Source organism: Geotrypetes seraphini, chromosome 5, assembly GCF_902459505.1.
Source record: "Geotrypetes seraphini chromosome 5, aGeoSer1.1, whole genome shotgun sequence".
Classification (NCBI taxonomy): domain Eukaryota; kingdom Metazoa; phylum Chordata; class Amphibia; order Gymnophiona; family Dermophiidae; genus Geotrypetes; species Geotrypetes seraphini.
In genome coordinates, this window is record NC_047088.1 from 241,420,953 (window position 1) to 241,441,649 (window position 20,697).

The 20,697-nt window shown below is 42.5% G+C and overlaps 1 protein-coding gene across 2 annotated transcripts in view; it reads left to right on the plus strand.

Annotated features, from left to right (window-relative positions):
• Positions 1–20,401, plus strand: part of DPP10 (dipeptidyl peptidase like 10) — a 709,461-nt gene extending 689,060 nt beyond the window's left edge. For both annotated transcript variants that reach the window (XM_033946860.1, XM_033946861.1), the window contains 5 exons: positions 1,010–1,109; positions 3,934–3,992; positions 4,079–4,151; positions 14,360–14,433; positions 19,197–20,401. In XM_033946860.1, coding sequence (XP_033802751.1) covers positions 1,010–1,109; positions 3,934–3,992; positions 4,079–4,151; positions 14,360–14,433; positions 19,197–19,331 — 441 coding nt within the window. In that variant the 3' untranslated portion in view covers positions 19,332–20,401. The remainder of the gene's footprint in view (positions 1–1,009; positions 1,110–3,933; positions 3,993–4,078; positions 4,152–14,359; positions 14,434–19,196) is intronic.
• The last annotated feature ends 296 nt before the right edge of the window (positions 20,402–20,697 follow it).

Sequence of the window (20,697 nt, forward strand, 5' to 3'; positions counted from 1 at the left end):
ACCCCTCCCCCAAAGCAGCCCCCTTTCCTGCCTGCTCCATGGCCCTTCTTTTTCCTCTTCCCCTCCCTCCATCCATGGTTCCTGTCACCGTTGCCATTCCTATTTAAAACGGCCTGCTGAGGTTCGCGGCCGGCTGTAGTGAACCTCGCAGGCCGCTGTCCACCTCAGTAGCATGTTCCCTCTGACGCGATCGCGTCAGAGGGAACGTGCTACCATGTGGAGAGTGGCCTGCGAGGTTCGCTACAGCCGGCCGCGAACCTCAGCAGGCCGTTTTAAATAGGAATGGCAACGGTGACTGGAGGGAGGGGAAGAACAGGAGCGGTAGCGGTTGTTGCGGGAGCGGGGGAGTCGGCGACGTGCAGGCCGCTGTGAACAGGAGCGGCAGCGGCGGCAGGACCATGAGCCCTCCTCCCGCCATCCGCCGCTCCTGTCGGCCGCCTCAAGCCGCGGTCAAGGCTGGGGACTCGCGCATGCGCACTCCTGCAGCCACAGACCTACAGCGCACAGAACACGCAAAAAGGAGTGCGCATGCGCGGCTAGCTCTTTATTATATAGGATGATATGGAGCCATGAAACTTACAAGTTATTCCACACTGTTCTATTATATGAAATGAGATGAAAAGTGTCAAGAAAAGCGTGGAATAACTTGTAAGTTTCGTAGCTCCACATCATTCTCTTCATGGGTGGGCTGAGAACATTTCAGCAGCCCCTTGTACTGTGATGTCATAATGCCTCATTCCACTAGTGCAAAAGAGTCAACCTCATCGGTGATGTCACAATGGCTTGGTTTCCCTATGCTTGTGCTCATTTACTAGAAGCATTTGCCTCATTGAAACGAAAAGTGTCAAGGAACGTGTGGAATAACTTATAAGTTTCATGGCTCCACATCATTCTCTTCTTGATTGGGCTGAGAACTTTTCAGCAGCACCTTCTAAATGCTCACCTACCTGTGAAGAACTAAATTTGCCAGTGGACTCACTACAACTGAACTGATTTTGCCCTTTCTTAGGGATATGGTGGTTATGTTGCATCAATGATCCTGAAATCCAGTGAAAGGCTTTTTAAATGTGGAGCAGTGATTGCACCAATCATAGACATGAAATTATACGGTGAGTACATTAAATTTGCAATACAGCACGATGCTATTTTGAGTGGAGGAGTGGCGTAGGGGTTAGGGCTGCAGCCTCAGTACTCTGAGGTTGCAGGTTCAAATCCAGTGCTCCTCCTTGTGACCCTGAGCAAGTCACTTAACCCTTTATTGCCCCATGTACGTTAGTCAAATTGTGAGCTCACCGTGACAGAGAGAAATTCTTGAGTACCTGAATGTAAACCACTTAGGGCTAGATTCAATTGTGTCCAATCCGGGCAGGTCCGATGGATTCTTCAACCAGTAATATTCAAATGGGGGCGATCAGAAAAACGCCCCCATATGCCGGCACAGATTGTTAGTGCATGATCCCGACGCATGCACAGACCATCTTTAGACTTTTTTTTTTTTTTTACTTTACTTTTTAACCCAGCGAGCCCGTGGTTTTAACCCACTTTAAACACACGGTTTAAAACCACGGGCTCGCTGTGCGGGGAAGAGCAGGAGAAATTCGGGGGAGAGCAGGGCGGCAATGGAGCTGGAGAGTCGGAAAGGACGTTTGCAATTGGTCCCCAGCAGTCGCTTCTTGGGTTGATCGGCCAGCCCAGTTGGATCACAAAATTTGTGTTGTGAATCGCGTCCCTGCCTACTTTGCATGCAGTTCCCCTCATTTGCATGCACAGATCGGAATCGGATTGGCAGAGAGGTAAGTGAATCAGGCTGGAGTAAAATTGGGTCGCACAGGGGTCGCAAACTGATCGGTACACAATCGGTTTGCTTAGTGAATCTAGTCCTTAGGCTGAAAACACATCGTTTGGAAACACAACCTTTATACGGCATTGGATGTATCAGGGTGTGGCCTCACTCATAGTTCACATTTTGGTTAGGAAAAGCTCAAAGCCTACAGTAATTAAATTACAACTCAAAGGAGCAAATTCTGTAAACAGCTGTCCTGATTTTAGGCAGCCTACCACTGCCTAAAAGCCAATCGGGAAACACATTTTTGAAAAAAACTCCCGAGGCAGGCATCCCCCTCATAATGACCGTGCCCAGGATGGACACCTCCCCACCCCTCCGTGAAGTAGGCCTAGCAGGAACCCCCCCCAGCCCAGCTGGACACCCCCCCCCACCTAGCCCCCCAGCCCACCTGAACCCCTGTATCTTTAGTAGTTGGACGATAGGACGGATGCTTCCTCTGTCTGGCCGGTAAGCCCGCCTTCATCTACCGGCTGCGGTCATTACGAGGGGGAGAGTGTCCAGCAGGAGGGACTGGGCATCCCTCCTGCTGGAGGATGTGTCAGCTGGTTGGCAGCAGGAAGAATTGTGCACTCCTTCTGCCGTGGACATTTGGGGGTGGGGGGCTGGTTTTGGAGGTTCCGGCAGGAGAGACTGGGCATCCCCCCTGCCGGAAAGTCTTTGCGCGGGGGTGGGGAGGATGGGCTGCGGCTGCTAAATTGATCGCGGCAGGGAGATCCCTTGCCACCATCAGTTCAGCAGCAACGCAGTTCTCAAACCGGCGCCTGTAACATGGTCGCCGGTTAGAGTGGTGGTTAGGTGGCTTAGGGCGATTCTGTATAGGGCACCTGTGAGCGATTCTCAAAAACCGCTGAGGCGGCTTCTGAGAACGGGTGTCATATACTGAACCCGGGCCTAAAAGTATGGCCAAACTAGCCTGCAATGTTGCCATTAATACATGCTGCATTTTTCATTGCATTGTGCTTGGGCCTTTAACCCCATCATTAGCTTTTCAGAATGCCCCCTCTCCTAATTTCCATAAAATTGCTATCTCATTTCTGCTGGAATAATGCAGAGCCCATTAAAGCAACATTGATTGCAAATGAATTCACATATTATTTTTAATACAGTTCACTTAAGCCCTCTTTTACTAAGTCAATATAGTCTCCCTGCTTTGCAATGACCGAGTTCCAACGTCTGGGAAGCTTCATTATTCCATCCAAGACACCGTTTTTGTTGAGTTGCAGAATGGCTCGGGTAACGGCGGAAGAAAGCTCTTCCAGAGATGCAAAATGATGTCCACGCATAGGTTGTTTCAACTTTGGAAAAAGGTTGAAGTCGGGTGGACTTATGTCTGGACTGTAGGGAGCAGGAGGTAACACCTCCCAGCTGTATTCGTGCAGTTTTTCAATGACATTCCCCTATGTGCGGTCAAGCGTTGTCGTGAAGAATGAGTGACCCAGCCAAGAGCAACTGAGGTCAGGTTTGTGCATTTTTCTGTGCATTTTTTGCAAAAAATCACAATAATACACTGCTGTGACACTTCTTCCACATGGAACTTTGTCTGTGATGATGATGCCTTCATGATCATAAGCAAAAATCATCATTTGTTTGACTTTTGATTGAGCTCGTCAAAATTTTTTTGGGCATGGGGAAGATGGAGCTCTCCACTCGTCATTGAAAATCTACACGAATACGGCTGGGAGGTGTTACCTCCTGCTCCCTACAGTCCAGACCTGAGTCCACCAGACTTCAACCTTTTTCCAAAGTTGAAACAACCTATGCGTGGACATTGTTTTGCATCTCTGGAAGAGCTTTCTTCTGCTGGTACGCGAGCCATTCGGCAACTGAACGAAAATGCTGTCTTGGATGGACTAATGAAGCTTCCCGGATGTTGGGACTCGGCCATTGCAAAGCAGGGAGACTATATTGAAGGATTGTAAAGAAATACTTGAAAAAAAAAATAAACATGTTAAAAAAAAAAAAAAAATAGTGTGCATTATTTATGAAATGACCCTCGTATCATGTTTTGATCCCCCTTTTGTGTCCTATGCACCTGAAATCTTTTGCTACACTTTAATTTTAACATCAGATTTCTTTATTTACTGTAGCTTCAGCTTTTTCAGAAAGATACCTTGGGCTTCCCACAAAAGACGACAGCATATATCAGGCAAGACTTCGGTTTTTATCGTGTGTGTGTGTGTACATGCGCATTTGCGTACGGTAAACATCATAGCTGTCTTTGATTCTCTACAGGTATCTAGTGTCCTGCACAATTACCATGGCTTAAAAGAAGAAAACCTGTTAATAATCCATGGGACTGCTGATGGTAAGGAATACAATTTTTGTATTTATAGGGGCCAATATTCAAAAGAAGATATGGTGCTCATTTTCAAAAAAGAAAAAAAAAAGTGTCAAAAGCAGCAGCTGGATGTTTTTCACGGGAAAACATCCAAGTCACTATTTTTGAAACTCAGATTTCAGAGGGTTTTTCTCTGCAGTTTGTCTAAATCGTAAGGGGGCATCTTAAGGTGGGGGGAGGTGTTGGGCAGGATTTAGGTAGGCCCAGAAATTGGACATTTTCAAGGATAATTGGACAAGATAAAAACGACTAGTGCATAAAGTAGGAAGCTTTCCTAAACCCGTTTCAATCATGACTAAGTCACAAAAAGGTTCCCTAAATCAGTTGTATTCAATCCAGTCCTCAGGGACCACCTGGCCAGTCAAGTTTTCAGGATATCCACGATTAATATGGATGAGAGAGACTTTGAAAACCCGACTGGCCAGGTGGTCCCTGAGGACTGGGTTGAATACCACTGCCCTAAATGACCATCTGACCACTGGAGGGGTTGAGGCATGACCCCCCAGTAGTCACTGCCCCCCCCCCTCCACCTACCAGAGTTAACTGCCTTAATTCATTATCTGGCCTCTCTCTTCTGTATTCAGCCAAACTATGCTGGTTTAGCATCTAACGGCCACGCTGCCTGTATCTTAAGGCGATGGACCAATATAACACAGGAGTGTGGTGTCGAGCAATAAAAATCACTGCTTCCCGTACTTGAAGATAATGGCCAGACTCTTAACGGATTTTTTTTGGTTTACTTATTGCACTAAAATTAGGTGTCATTAAAGCTAAATAGACCTTGAAGGAAATAATCTACTAGCGCCAGAAAGAAAGTGTGCCTTTTCAGACTCTCTTAACAGCACAGATGAAAATAAAATGTCATTAATGATGCTTTGCACAAAATGTATGTTTGGCACAATTAGAAATCTAATGACTGGTAAGAGAAGTACGTAGCCTTTTTTTGTAGGTAATTCCATTCATATTGACCACTCGCGTCATCTCATAACCCTGTGGGCTCCTTTTACAAAGGTGCGTTAGGGCCTTTACGCGCGGAATAGCGCGCGCTAGCCGCTACCGTCTCCTCTTGAGCAGGCGTTAGTTTTTCGGGGTAGCGCGTGCTAATCCGGTGCGCGCGCTAAAAAACGCTAGCGCACCTTTGTAAAAGGAGCCCTTACTGTGGAAAATGCCGTTGGCCCTGTGTCAATAGAGAAAGGTAACGATAATTGCAAACAGGATGTTTTCCAGAGTTAAGGGCTTGATGTGCTAAGAATGTTTTTAACAAATCATGGCCTTTCGTAGAAGGTCACTATCTTATGGACAATGGCTGTTCTGCAACTGGAAATGCTGATATTCTAGTAAGTGGAGAAAAAAAAAAAAAGACCTCAGTCATAAGGCATAAAAACCACCATCATAAGTTAGAAAAAAACTCCACTTTTCTTACGCAGGGTAGGAGAGGAGTGCCACTGCCCCGGACGTCGCTCACCCCTGCAATGCCACTGGCCTAACTTTAAGTTTCAAGTTTAATAAAATTGCTTATCTGGAATTACTAGGTGATTAACAATGCAATAATTATACAAATTAAAACATGAATTAAACATTTAAAACTAACAGGGGTACATGACAAACCGGTACATAAGGCAAAAAAGGGGAAGAAATACAATCTTTGTTAGAAAAGAAACAGATAAGGTAAGTACAGTGTTCGCGAATCGCGGACTCACTCATTCGCGGTCTGCTCTGACCACCTTTTCCTGTAGTAAAGTCGGGGTACACCAATCAGGAGCTGCGTGGCGAGTGATTTTCTTCACCCGCCGACACTCCAGCTGCCATCTCCTGCCTCTTCGGCTGCCTCCCCTGCCTTTTTACATGCTCCAAATTCACGGGGGTTCCTGGAACGGAACACCTGCGAATTTCGGGGGAGTACTGTACATCAGTGGTTCCCAACCCTGTCCTGGAGGAACACCAGGCCAATCGGGTTTTCAGGCTACCCTAATGAATATGCATGAAGCGAATTTGCATGCCTATCACTTCCATCATATGCAAATCTCTCTCATGCATATTCATTAGGGCTAGCCTGAAAACCCGATTGGCCTGGTGTTCCTCCAGGACAGGGTTGGGAATCACTGCTGTACATCAGAGAAAGAAGAAAAAAAAAAAACAAAAAGAGAGAAAGAGAGAAAAAAGAAATAGAGGAATAGCACGACATATAAAAAATTGTAGTGAAGTTGCTAAAAATGGTTAAAGTACAGAAGTCCTAGGAAGGAATGCTGCCCTGGGAGATTTAGCAATTATAAGCGTACCTTTTAGAATACTGCATAGTGACACTTACCCCCTCTTCTACTTAACCGCGCTAGCGGTTTTAGTGCAGAGAGCCACGCTGAATGGCCCGCGCTGCTCCTGACGCTCATAAAAACTATATGAACGTCAGGAGCAGCGTGGGCTATTCAGCGTGGCACCCTGCTAGTGCAGTTTAGTACAAGAGGGGGTTATTATCGAAGCACATGGAAAGCTCAAAATAGCCCCCAAAAAACCAACCTTCTGACGAAAATGTACATCTGTATACCCATTTCTTTCACAAAGCACAATCGTGCAGGCTGCTGCTGCGGTAACTGCCCTGAAGACCACAGAGATTTAAAGGGCTTCAGGGCATTTACCGCGCGACAGCTGCTAGCACAGCTTTATAAAAATGGGCGGGGGGAGGGGATAGTGATTTTTGAAAAGGCAGAATTTGGGCATTTTCCACTGAGTTCAACCAAATAGCAAGAGGGCATGTTGGAGGAGGTGTGTTTTGTATGGGACTAAGGTGAAAAATAGAAACATAGAATATGATGGCAGAAAAGGACCACTGGCCCAACAAGTCTGCCCACTCTAAGGACCCTCCCCCCCTAAGCACTTCCACGAAGTGAACCCACTTGCTTATCCCATTTTTTCTTAAAATCGAGCACGTTGCTTGCCTTAATTACCTGAAGTGGAAGATCATTCCAACGATCAACCACCCTTTCATTGAAGAAATACTTCCTAGTGTTGCTACGAAATCTCCCACTGATGTGGGAGACCAGTGGTCCATCATGCCCAGCATTCCGCTCACGCGGCGGCCCCCAGGTCAAAGACCAGTGCTCTAAATGAGTCCAACCTCACCTGCGTACATTCCAGTTTAGCAGGAACTTGTCCAACTTTGTCTTGAATCCCTGGAGGGTGTTTTCCCCTATAATAGACTCTGGAAGAGTGTTCCAGTTTTCTACCACTCTCTGGGTGAAGAAGAACTTCTTTACATTTGTATGGAATCTATCCCCTTTCAACTTTAGAGAGTGCCCTCTCGTTCTTCCTACCTTGGAGAGGGTGAACAGTCTGTCTTTCTCTACTAAGTCTATTGCCTTCAGTATTTTGAATGGTTTCAATCATGTCCCCTCTCAGTCTCCTCTTTTCAAGGAAGAAGAGGCTCAGCTTCTCTAATCTCTCACTGTACGACAACTCCTCCAGCCCCTTAACAATTTTAGTCGCTCTTCTCTGGACCCTTTCGAGTAGTACCTTGTCCTTCTACATGTACGGTGACCAGTGCTGGATGCAGTACTCCAGGTGAGGGCGCACTATGGCCCGATACAACGGCATGAGAACCTTCTCCGATCTGTTTGTGAACCCCTTCTTTATCATTCCTAGCATTTTGTTCGCCCTTTTCACCGCCGCATTCTCTTAAAATCATTAGTACACATTGACAGTATATTTTTTTCTGCCACAGCCCCACAAACCTGGAATTCCTTGCCCATTTATCTAAGAGAAGAACATCTTATAAACTGATTTAAAAGCAAGTTAAAGTGCTTTCTTTTTAAACATGCCTTTGACTGATTTAGTTTTATTTTTTAAAATTTAGTCTGCCCTTTTGAATTTTATACTCCGTTGTTTTTATATACCCCCTTGATGTTAAACCCATTTGCTTCTTTTCTATTAAATATTGTATTTCTTACCCTTTTTCCATTTTTGTAATGTATGTCTTGTTCATTGAGTACTGTTTATGTGTTTGTTCCCCCTGAAAACTGTAAAGTGTTTTTATTATGTTAATCGCTTTGAAGTATGATTAAGCGATTAATCAAATTTTAAATACATTTTGAAATCTTGAATCTATATTACAAGCTGCAAGAGTTAGGACGTAAACGCAGCTTTAATAAAGTAGATTTTGAGCCTGAATTTGAATACTGCCAGGGATGGAGCCTGGCATATTGATCCAGGCAGGTTGTTCCAGGCACATGGCTCAGCAATACAGAAGGGGCTGATTCAGGAGTTGGCAGTAGAGGAGACAGGCACAGACAAGAGAGTTACCCAAAGAATGAAGTTCCTGTGGAGGGGGGGTTGGGATAGATACGAGAGGAGAAATATTGAGGAGCCGTAGAGCGAGTACCATATTTTCACGAAGATAACGCGCACCGTGTAAAACGCGCACACGGGTATAGCGCGCGGGAAACCCACATATATGTAAAAAAAAATTTATATACCGCGCGCACCCGTATACCGCGCATGCTGCCCCGATTCTCCCGTCGCCGCCCGACTCTCCTTTCGCCCGCCCCGACTCTCCTCTGGCCACCCCGACTCTCCTCTCCCCCTTGAAGTCCTGTCCCCACCCTGAAAGCCTGATGCCCCCCCCCGATGTCCGATTCACCCCCCCGCAGGACCGCTCGCACCCCCACCCCGAAGGACTGCTCGCCCGCACCCCCACACCGAAGGACCGCTCGCACGCACTCCCACCCGCACCCCCACCCTGAAGGACCACTCGCACCCCCACCCTCATCACGTAGAAGCAGTCTCATCACAGCCTCCCGACCCCCCCTCTGGGACCCTGTGGGGGTGCGAGCGGTCCTTCAGGGTGGTGGTGCGGATGGGAGTGCGTGCGAGCGGTCCTTCGGGGTGGGGGTGCGGGTACGGGTGCATGCGAGCGGTCCTGCAGGGGGGGTGAATCGTATGTCGGGGGCGGGAACTATGTAAAAAAAAATTTGTAAAACGCGCTCACGCGTATAACACGAAAGGTTATGCACGGTTTGTAAAAACCGTGTATAACGCGCGTGTTATATGCGTGAAAATACGGTACACTTGTAGGTAAGTAAGATGAGTTTGAACTTTATGTGGACGCAAACAGGGAGCCAATGAAGTGGCTTGAGAAGAGGGATAACATGAGCCTAACGACCCTGGCGGAATACAAGGCTCTACTACATTTTAAATAACGTTCCCTCTTTGATGTGTTCAATTTCAACAATCCACATTTTCATCTTGAAGGCTGGGGTGAGAACAATGGTGCATTTTTACCTTGCAAAGAATGAAAAATACCAACGAAAGCTTATCTATTTGTTAAAATTAAACAATGGCATTATTTTCTTTTGGCTACGCTGCTACAAAGACAAATAGGATATTCAAGCTTTTGACTAACCCGATACATACACTTTTTCATTTAACTTTGCTACTTGTGTTCAATATTCACTTCTAAGAACTTGGCACTTTGTAATTATCTTCCAGTCAATATTCGGCCACTGCCAGTCAGTGTTTTCTTAATGGCTGACCATCACGGGCAGAATTAGTTAAACATTTAAGGGCAAATTCTATAAGAAGCGCCCAAAAGATATGCGCTTAATTAGGCACTGTTCAGCGTGATTCAAGCAGAATCGGGTGCTGTTTAATGAATCACACTGAGCGGAACCTATTTTGGAGGCGCCCAGGAAACAGGCCAGCTCTAGGCACAACTAAAAGTGAGACGCCTAGTTGAGCGCCTGAGCACGCTTAAGAGCAGTGATTCTGCAACAAGGCGCCTAACATGTAGCCACGCCCACCATGTATAAGCGCCTATTTTTTTTTTAAGGCTGCCTAAATTTTTAGAGGCGCCTTGTTACAGAATCGCGCTTTCTTGATAGGCGCCTAGGTTTCAATCAGCGCTGTTTAAAAAGCTTAACTGAGCTTGTTGTTCAATTTAGATAGGCGCCTCCGAAATAGGAGCCTAACTTTAGGCGCTGGTTACAGAATTGGGGCCTGAGTGCTAGTCCCAATCTGGGCATGATACTGGTTATCCAGGGATTTTTATAGTGGCTGAATGTTATCTGGGTATAGATGATATTCTTTATAGGACTTGGATGTTTCTTCCCATTCCATTATCACTGAAAGACATCTTAATTTTGGGCCCAAGGATCTCCCATATGAGGAACATCTAGGTAAGTTGCAGCTATACTCTCTCAAGGAACGCAGACAGAGGGGAGATATGATAGAGACGTTCAAATATGTAACTGGCCATATTGAGGTAGAAGGACCTACGGCAACAAGAGGGCATCCGTTGAAACTGAGAGGGGACATGATCGAAACCATTCAAAATACTGAAGGCAATAGACTTAGTAGAGAAAGACAGACTGTTCACCCTCTCCAAGGTAGGAAGAACGAGAGGGCACTCTCTAAAGTTGAAAGGGGATAGATTCCATACAAATGTAAGGAAGTTCTTCTTCACCCAGAGAGTGGTAGAAAACTGGAACACTCTTCCAGAGTCTATTATAGGGGAAAACACCCTCCAGGGATTCAAGACAAAGTTGGACAAGTTCCTGCTAAACTGGAATGTACGCAGGTGAGGTTGGACTCATTTAGAGCACTGGTCTTTGACCTGGGGGCCGCCGCGTGAGCGGAATGCTGGGTATGATGGACCACTGGTCTGACACATCAGCGGCAATTCTTATGTTCTTAAGGAGCTATCAATAAGTGTTGATCATTAGATCTGAGCATTCTGGCAGAAGCATAGGGAACCAAGAGTCTATCGATAAATGCTGGAGCTTTAAAAAGAAGAGATTTCAAAGTTAACAGACATATTTTATAAGTAATGTGATGAGCTACCGGAAGCCAATGTGCTTTTTTGAGAATAGGCGAGACATGGTCATATTTCTTAGCATTCATGATGAGCTTAATAGAGGCATTTTGGATGATTTGTAAGTGTCTTATTTCTTGTTGAGTAATGCCCTTGAATAGGGCATTGCAATAATCAATTTTTGAAATAACCAGTGCATAAGAGTGTATTAGAATGTTCATTGATTTAGGCTCCAATAATTTTGAGACAGAGCATATTTGTCGTAATCTGAAGAAGGTGGACTTAACTATGCTACTGATGTGTTCATGGTATGTTAACTTCTGATCAAATGTGACCCCTAGGATCTTGACGGTATTAACTACTATCTGTTCTCATTCCTTCTGTAGCCCCTGCCCTCACTACCTCTTCTTCCCTTGTTTGTCCCTTCATGAGCATCAAATATTAATCCACCCTATGTCCTGTGTGTCATAACTCAGATTGTAAGCTCTTTTGAGAAGGGACTGTCTCTTCTATATTTTGATTGATAGCGCTGCATATGTCTAGTAGCATTATAGAAATGATTAGTAGTAGTAGAGCTCTTCTGTGAGGGGTTCATAGGTAAAGCAAAGATTACATTTTAAGAAACTCTCAGCCCTCATCAATCTAAAATCACATGCTGAGACCAGAAAAAATCTTTTTATATTCTGGATTACAAAAGGGATCTGAATTTTCATCTAAGTTGCACAGAAGTTCGCCAAAGTTCTCCTCAGCTCATCATTACTTAAGAACATAAGAATAGCCCTACTGGGTCAGACCAAAAGTCCATCTAGCCCAATATCCTGTCTTCACAATGGCCAGTCCAGGTCACAAATACCTGGCAAAACCGAAAGACTAGCAACATTCCATGCTACCAATCCAGGGCAAGCAGTGGATTCCCCCATGTCTTTCTCAATAGTAGACTATGGACTTTTCCTCCAGGAGCTTGTCCAAATCTTTTTTTTTAAACCAGCTATGTTAACTACTCTTACCATATCCTCTGGTAATGTGTTCCTGAGCTTAATTATTTTCTGAGTAAAAAATGATTTCCTCAGTTAGTTTTAAAATTATCTCGCTGTAACTTCATCGAGTGTCTCCTAGTCTTTGTAATTTTTGATGGCATAAAAAAAAAAAATGATCCACTCCTACCCGTTCTACACCTCTCAGGATTTTGTAGACTTCAATCTCCCCTCAGCCGTCTCTTATCCAAGCTGAAGAGCCCTAACATTTTTAGTCTTTCCTCATACGAGAGGAGTTTCATCCCCTTTATCATCTTGGCCGTTCTTCTTTGAAGCTTTTATAGATTACAGTTCTTCCTAGTATTCCAAATGTGTGATATAGATAAGTGTAGAGATAAGTGTAGAGGTAGGTATAAAATTAGTCAGGGACCGCTGCTCAGGCAATATGCCTGATGGGCCGCCGCGTGAGCGGACCGCTGGGCAGGATGGACCTCTGGTCTGCCCCGGCGGAGGCGACTACTTATGTACTTATATATGTCAAAATTCTGAATCTTCCTGTCACATTTCAGGCATGGATGAAATCCTGACTTTGGTGACCTTAATTTTTAAATGAAAAATAAGAACATAACATAAAGAACATAATAATTGCCTTACTGGGACAGATTGAAGGGTACTCGACATGGACTATTATGTAACTCCAGTGTTTCCTGAGAGTTTTCCTCCTCCCCATTTGGTTTACCATTAGTAGACTGTTAGAAACATGATGGCAGATAAAGGTCTAATGGCCCATCCAGTCTGCCCTTTCCCTACCATCCATTCTTTTCTCTTCTCCCTAAGTGATCCCATATGCCTGCCCCAGGCTATGTTTAATTCAGATACAGTCTTTATCTGTACCACCTCCACCAGAAGACCATTCCACTTATCTACCAGCCTGCCTGTAAAGAAGTATTTTCTTACATTACTCCTGAGCCTCTTAACTTTATCCTAAGCCCTCTCCTTCCGGAATTTTCCTTAACTTGAAAAAGACATCTTCTGTATATATAATTTATTCTTAATATCTTGCATATATTTAATAATGCAGCACCAACATTAGAACATAAGAATTTCCGCTGCTGGGTCAGGCCAGTGGTCCATTGTGCCCAGCAGTCCGCTCACGTGGTGGCCCTTAGGTCAAAGACCAGTGCCCTAACTGAGACTAGCCTTACCTGCATACGTTCTAGTTCAGCAGGAACTTGTCTAACTTTGTCTTGAATCCCTAGAGGGTGTTTTCGCCTATAACAGCCTCCGGAAGAGCATTCCCGTTTTCTACCACTCTCTGGGTGAAGAAGAACTTCCTTACGTTTCTATGGAATCTATCTCTTTTTAACTTTAGGGCATGCCCTCTCGTTCTCTCTACCTTAGAGAGGGTGAACAACCTGTCTCTCTCTACTAAGTCTATTCCCATCATTATCTTGAATGTTTCGATCATGTCCCCTCAGTCTCCTCTTTTCAAGGGAGAAGAGGCTTAGTTTCTTTAATCTCTCACTGTAAGGCAATTCCTCCAGTCCCTAAACCATTTTAGTCGCTCTTCTCTGGACCCTTTCGAGTAGTACTGTTTCCTTCTTCACGTACGGCGACCAGTGCTGGACGCAGTATTCAAGGTGAAACATAGAAACATAGAATATGACGGCAGAAAAGGGCCACCGGCCCGGGGCCACTGTTCCCTCTAAGCTGAGCAGGAGTCCTCCACCCACAGTCTCACCAATAGAGGGTGCTGTTTTACTGTCACATTTTTCAATTGTGAGGGACATGCAAGTTCTGCAGGACTCCAGGGAACATACCTGTCCTTAGCGACTGAAAATATTCCACCCCCTAGTGGTAGCAATGCAGCTGGAGGACACCTGCTCAGCTTAGAGGGAACACCCCCTAACTATCTCCATGAAGAGATCCCACATGTCAATCTGGGCCCAGTACAGTGGCATGATAACCTTCTCCGATCTGTTCCTCATGTCTTCCATTTGTTTTTTGGTTGTTTCACTGTGACCACTTTGTAATTCAGTAATGAACAAAAATATTACATTAAATTTGCTAACTTGCATGGAGTGACAGTTACAGCCCTAACTGAGGGTTTGGGGTAAAATGGCAATTACAAGCCAAAGCAAAATCAATGGTGGTGGTGGGGGGGGGGGGAGCAAACAAGGGGGCATGAGGCAACAGTTGTCATCTACTCACCTTGCAGGTTAAGTAAGATATTTCAGTCTATCTGGGATATTCTATTAAGTTAATATGCTGTCGAGTACTGAAAATGACAGCATTTTCTGACAGTGTCAAAACGTGTTTTGTTTTCTTCAAAAGTTAAAACAACAGTACAGTCATTATTGTAGCTGAAATAACCATTTTTTTCTTCTTTCTACTCTTTCCAGCTAAAGTTCATTTTCAGCATTCAGCAGAACTCATTAAGCATCTAATAAAAGCTGGAGTGAATTATACCATGCAGGTGAGTAGCATAGAAGCTCTCATTGTTCAATTTCTGCAAATTGACTGTGGGCATTTTTTTAAAGTGTGTTATGTCTCGCAATTGGAAGAATTGGGGTCGCCTTAGTTTTCCTCTCTGGTGGGCGAGCTTATGCTCAACTTATAAGTATGAGAAAATTAGTGCTGACTTGCTGGGGCATAATAAGATATTCAAATTGGTTTGTGGTCCTTTGACGTCTTTTGTAGATTTGTTATAGTTGTCCTCTATCTTTATTTTGTTTTCCGTTGTTTTACACCCACACATCTGGGGGGGGGGGGGGGGAGATGGGGGTATATCTTTTTGTTTTGATATTATTCCTGATGGTAATGCTAGATGGGAGAGGGAATTTTATTTTTGTATAGATACTGATTGATTATAAGTGCTTGATTGATTATTATTATTTGTATATAATTGTATTGCACTTTTTGTTGGCATTAAAAACTAAATAAAGTTATGTTGTTGTTGTTGTTTTTTTTTTAAAAAAAGGGTGTTATGTCTAAGATACAAGTTTTCAAACTTCATTATCCATCGTTCTAGAAAAATGCCTTTCTGCCCACAAATACAAAAGTTGGGCCAAAATCAATATTGTATTTTCTATTCAAGTATAGAATTTAGAGCAGGGGTGGGCAACTCCGGTCTTCGAGGGCCGGAATCCAGTCGGGTTTTCAGGATTTCCCCAATGAATATGCATTGAAAGCAGTGAATGCAAATAGATCTCATGCATATCATTGGGGAAATCCTGAAAACCCGACTGGATTCTGGCCCTCGAGGACCGGAGTTGCCCACCCCTGATTTAGAACTACTAAAGTGGTTATTACCGTTATTTTACTGTAATTGATCAAAAATTATTTTCCACAGAATAGGAAAGACTTTTAATAAAAAGGAGGAGAAGGTGCTATGTTGCGATGGGGTTGACATTCAGCTGGCAGTGGTCAGCATTTTCTTGACCACCTTCTGCTTTATTCCTGTTTATTTTTATTGTATTTTTAATTTTCATTTGGCTTTATTTTTGTTGGGTTTGTTTAATTTTGCTTTTTTGTTCCCCACTTTTATTTTTCGGATTTTTCTTTGGGGTTCTTTGATTTTGAAGTTTTCCCTTCTTTTATGCCTTTTATGCACCTATAGTATTGAATTTGTGGTATTATATTTCCCTTTTCCTTCTCTTTATATAGGTAAATGTAAGTAATTATTTCTTTCTTAGGTAGCATAGTTAGATTGTGAGCCCATTGGAACACAGAGGGAAATTCAAAGTATCTGATTAGAATTTTGGCCATTACTTTATATTAATTTAATTGTTTTGTAAATCACTTCAAATCTTTGGGAAAATTAGTGGTATACTGTTTAAGATAGCACATTAAATTACATTTAGGCCCCCTTTTATTAAGCCGCACTAGCGTTTTTTAGCGCAGGGAGCCCTGCTGAATGCTCACTTTGTAGGGAAATACTTCCAGAATTGAAACTCTTCTTTATCACACATCCAGAAATCCAGACAGAATACACAATTCTTAATCTTTATCTTTATTTTTCTTTGAAATTGCTTGCCCCAGACTTTAAGAATAAATGGGATACCCATGTGGGATCCCTACGAGGGTCAAGATAAGGAAATTGGGTCATTAGGGCATAGACAGGGGGTGGGTAAGCAGAGTGGGCAGACTTGATGGGCTGGAGCCCTTTTCTGCCGTCATCTTCTGTTTCTATGGCCCGATGGGACCCGTTTCGCCTCACAAGAGGCTTTCTCAAGGGTTCCAGGGGGAGCACTATACAATATAAAAAATTTATTTAATCAATTTCATTTTTTTTTAAAACATTTTTCATATTTTACCCATAAAACTGTGTATTAGCTTCAAAAAATATATATATATAAACAATAAATAAGAATAGAATTACATATTGCTCAATTTATCAATTTTATAACACCAATTCAATATAGAATACATTCATCTTTCTCTTATTGATAAATATAACATTCCTTAATATTTCTCTCTAACAGTCCATACCAATGACACCAATTAAACATATAAATTCTATTCTTATTTATTGTTTATATATATTTTTTTTGAAGCTAATACACAGTTTTATGGGTAAAATATGAAAAATGTTTTTAAAAAAATGAAATTGATTAAATAAATTTTTTATATTGTATAGTGCTCCCCCTGGAACCCGTGAGAAAGCGTCTTGTGAGGCGAAACGGGTCCCGTCGGGCCATAATGTTGGGGCAAGCAATTTCAAAGAAAAATAAAGATAAAGATTAAGAATCATCGTGTATTCTGTCTGGATTTCTGGATGTGTGATAAAGAAGAGTTTCAATTCTGGAAGTATTTCCCTACAAAGTGAGGATTTCTTTTGTTGCAAGAGTTGTTATTACCTCGCTCTCCATCTTCACCTTCTTTGCTTTAGCCCTGCTGAATGCCCTGCGCTGTTCCCGATGCTCATAGAGTTCCTATGAGCGTCGGCAGCAGCACGTAGCATTCAGCATGGCTCCTGGTGCTAAAAACCACTAGCGCAGTTTAGTAAAACGGGTCCTTAATTATTCACAGATCTTCGGTGCCAGACTCTGTCCAGGCACCAGCATTGTATATCCATTCATATACAACCAGTTAAACATAGACCTTTGAGTGGAATATAATAATAATAATAATTGTATTTCTTATATACCGCTATACCAGAAGTTCAAAGCAGTTTACAACAGAAGTACATACAGACAGTGTTTGAGATACAAGATAAAACAATCAATCTGTAATACAATAATAGTTAAAAGTACATCAGTTAAATCTAAATTCTAAAAGTTGGAGCAATGAAACTTAACCAGCATCTGCCTCCCTTTCAGTAAAAAAGCATTTCCTTAGATTACTCCTGAGCCCATCACCTCAACTTCATCCTATGCCCTCTCATTCCAGAGCTTCCTTTCTAATGAGACTCACCTCATGTGGCCTTATGCCATGTAGTTATTTAAACATCTCTATAATATCTCCCCTCTCCCACCATTCATCCAAAGTATTGAGATCTTTGAGTTTGTCCCCATACGCCTTATGATGTGGACCATTGACCATTTTAGTAGCCTTCCTCTGGACTGATTCCATCCTGTTTATAACTTTTTGAAGATATAAACTTATACTTATCGCACTTTAGTGATAGGACTTCTAAATTTGTGTTGGTTAAATCAAAATATATAAACCAAATTGTGCCAGATGGGACTAACATATGCCAAGTTTTAGTTAAAGTCATCGGGAGTCCACAAAACACCAACATCCATTTTGTTTGTTTAGATAAAATTAAAGCTGTATGAATCTCAATATACTGTGAATTCTTCAAAGATAGTTGGGGAGGGGTTCACTATGCTGTCTTTGAAGGATTCGCATTATATTGAGATTATATAAGCTCTAATTTTATCTAAACAAACAAATATGTGTTGTGTTTTGTGGCCTCCCAATGAAGGCTTCAGCCAAAACACAGCTTGTGTTGGGTCCCAACTGTGTACCTTTCTAATAAAGAGATGTTTATCTTGAATCCCATATTCATTTGCCAGGTACTTCCCACTGTATTTTGCTACTGGCCTTTTGGGACTTCTTTGGTTTTCGACCTTGTTTTTGAAGGATTCCTGATTCATGCCAGAAGTGGGAATGGCAATTAAATACCGCAATATCAGCAATACCATTTCTAGTGTAAAATTATTTTTCTCGGTGCAGCAGGCCTAGTGTTGATGATAACCTAGAATGGTTTTCCAAATCATGCATTTTCAAAGGTGGAATTTTCTTGTCACAGGACATGTTGTTTGCTTCCTGACTTGCTATATATTCATGAGTTACAATACACTTCTCCCTCTGAATCCACGGTTTCAGTATCTGCAGATTCGATTATTCACAATTTTTTTTTTTTATCGTTTTTAATTTTGGGGGCTATTTTTAAGCCCTCTGAGACTCCCTGGAACCTTACCTGGTGGTCTAGCGGGCTTTCGGGGCAGGAGCGATTGTCTTATGCTCCTGCCCCATGCAGATCTCTCATAGGAAATGGCTGCCATGAGCTCCCATAGTCTCTCGAGACTATGACGAGAGCTCACGGCAGCCATTTCCTATGAGTGATCTGCACGGGGCAGGAGTGTAGGAAGATCGCTCCTGCCCCGAAAGCCCACTAGACCACCAGGTACGGTTCCGGGGAGTCTTAGAGGGCTTGAGGTAAGGTTCGGGATTCCTGGGGAAGGCGGGGGGTGGGTCAGAACTGGCCCGAATATTATTCACAGTTTTTTAATATTCGTGGGCCGGCTCTTTCCCTAACCCCCGCAAATAAATTACAAACAAAGCTTATTAAAAACAGTCTGATAAATATAACTTTTGGGCTTAATTGGACAAGCACATTTAGCAAGGAAAATAAAGGAGGCCCCTAGTTCAAATCTGAATCCTTGATAATTATGCTGTTTATGTAGAAAATGATGAATCATATTCTTTATTTCTGTATTTTCAGTAACTTATTTACTATAGCATATGTTTTCATCGTGTCATCCAGATTGGCATATTTAGGAATTCAACCTTTGGTGTACGTTTGATTAGTTAACATTTTCTGTAATTATTTCTCAGTTGTATCCTAGGTTTGCTAATTAATCTCAGGTTCTGTTTCCATATTTAAAAAATATAATTGATAGTTGTTTCCCTCTTGCTGCGCAAAGGTTGAGAAAAAGAGAACAGAAAACTGCAATCTAATCCAAAGTGATTTGTCTGATTATTTCATTTCCCCCATCTTACCTGTTATAGGTCTATCCAGATGAAGGTCATATTATATCCGAGAAAAGCAAGCCTCATCTTTACAGCACACTCCTCAGGTTTTTCAGTAATTGCTTAAAAGAGGAAACGCCAGTCTTACCGCAAGAACCAGAAGAGGATGAATAAGAAAAGAGAACTTGTCAGGATAACGTGTATGATGAGACTCTGTGGCTCAATCAAGCCGAAATATAAGGTGACTCACTAGAAGCTAAAGAGCAGCTAAGGACATATCGGTGGATCAGCACACTTAGAGACAATGATCTAATAAATTGTCACTTGACCACGGAAGACTATCGTATTAAAAGGAACACTATTTTTTTGCCTTGTAGAGAGTTAATTGTTGGATACGAATTCAATGAAGAACTTAGTTTTGCCTACTCGTAGGGTGGTGCATGTTTTATTCTGTTCAGCCTCACTGTTGGTTATATGACTAGCTGCGCTAATTTTTTTTTTATTTAAACGAACATTCGCCTTTCGATTTGCGTAATACAGGACTTATCATTCGTCAAGGTTAAGCTGCAGTCTTATTACTCTACTGTAACTTTTACAATAAGTGCAATTCCCTTCACTGTCGCTCAACTTTAATCAGTTAATAAAGGACATAGTATTTTCTATAGCTTCTGTTTAAAAGGTAAATATTGCTAAGCAGTTTTCCAACGATGCATACAGGAATAAGGATGGCTAAATTTATTCAAATTTCTAACATTATGAGCTAGGGAGTAAATAACAGTTTTGGTAGTTTTCTGCGACTCTTCATACTGTGTGTGTGTGCGTGCGTGTGTGTGTGTGTATACATATATGAAAGTTAATATATATATGCTGATGTCTATGTCCATGGATAGATATTAACAGATATATATTAACCCTTTTGTGTGTTTAAAGATAATCTATTTTTCAAACTATATGGAAGCATTGTTTAAACTATGTCTATAGTGAGATATTTCTCTGTAAGAACTGCATTGTTTCTATACAGAATGCTTGGATTGTGTTTGGAACTTGTTTCTAATGGTTAATAGCTCTCTGGTTAGACTTTAATTTTAAAATGTCAGTATATCACATGTAAATTAGATATATACATATTAAATTATAGTTTCTTATAAAGAACATATTAATAATGTCATGCCACTGAGTATTATCTCACTCTTTTAGCACACGTTCTCCTTCTAGTTCAGTTAAAATTCAATTCTGATTTCCATTTTGGCATTGTACACCCAGAGCAGTCTGTCAGATTTCTAGGGTTTCCTCATTTGCCCATTAAGGAGGCAATTCTACAACTTTGGCACCTGGATTTACGTGCCACAAGGGGGCGTGCTGGGTACCAGTTCTGTAATGATTTCTAGGCACACTTTAAGTCGTTATAGAATTCTTGTGCAAACTTGCTTTAGCATGCCAAAGTTAGACATCACCACTTGTGCCAGATCAATGGTTAGAGAAAGTGGGCTTACCTTGGTGCACCAATCAATGCATGCAACTGATAGTATTCTATAAGTTG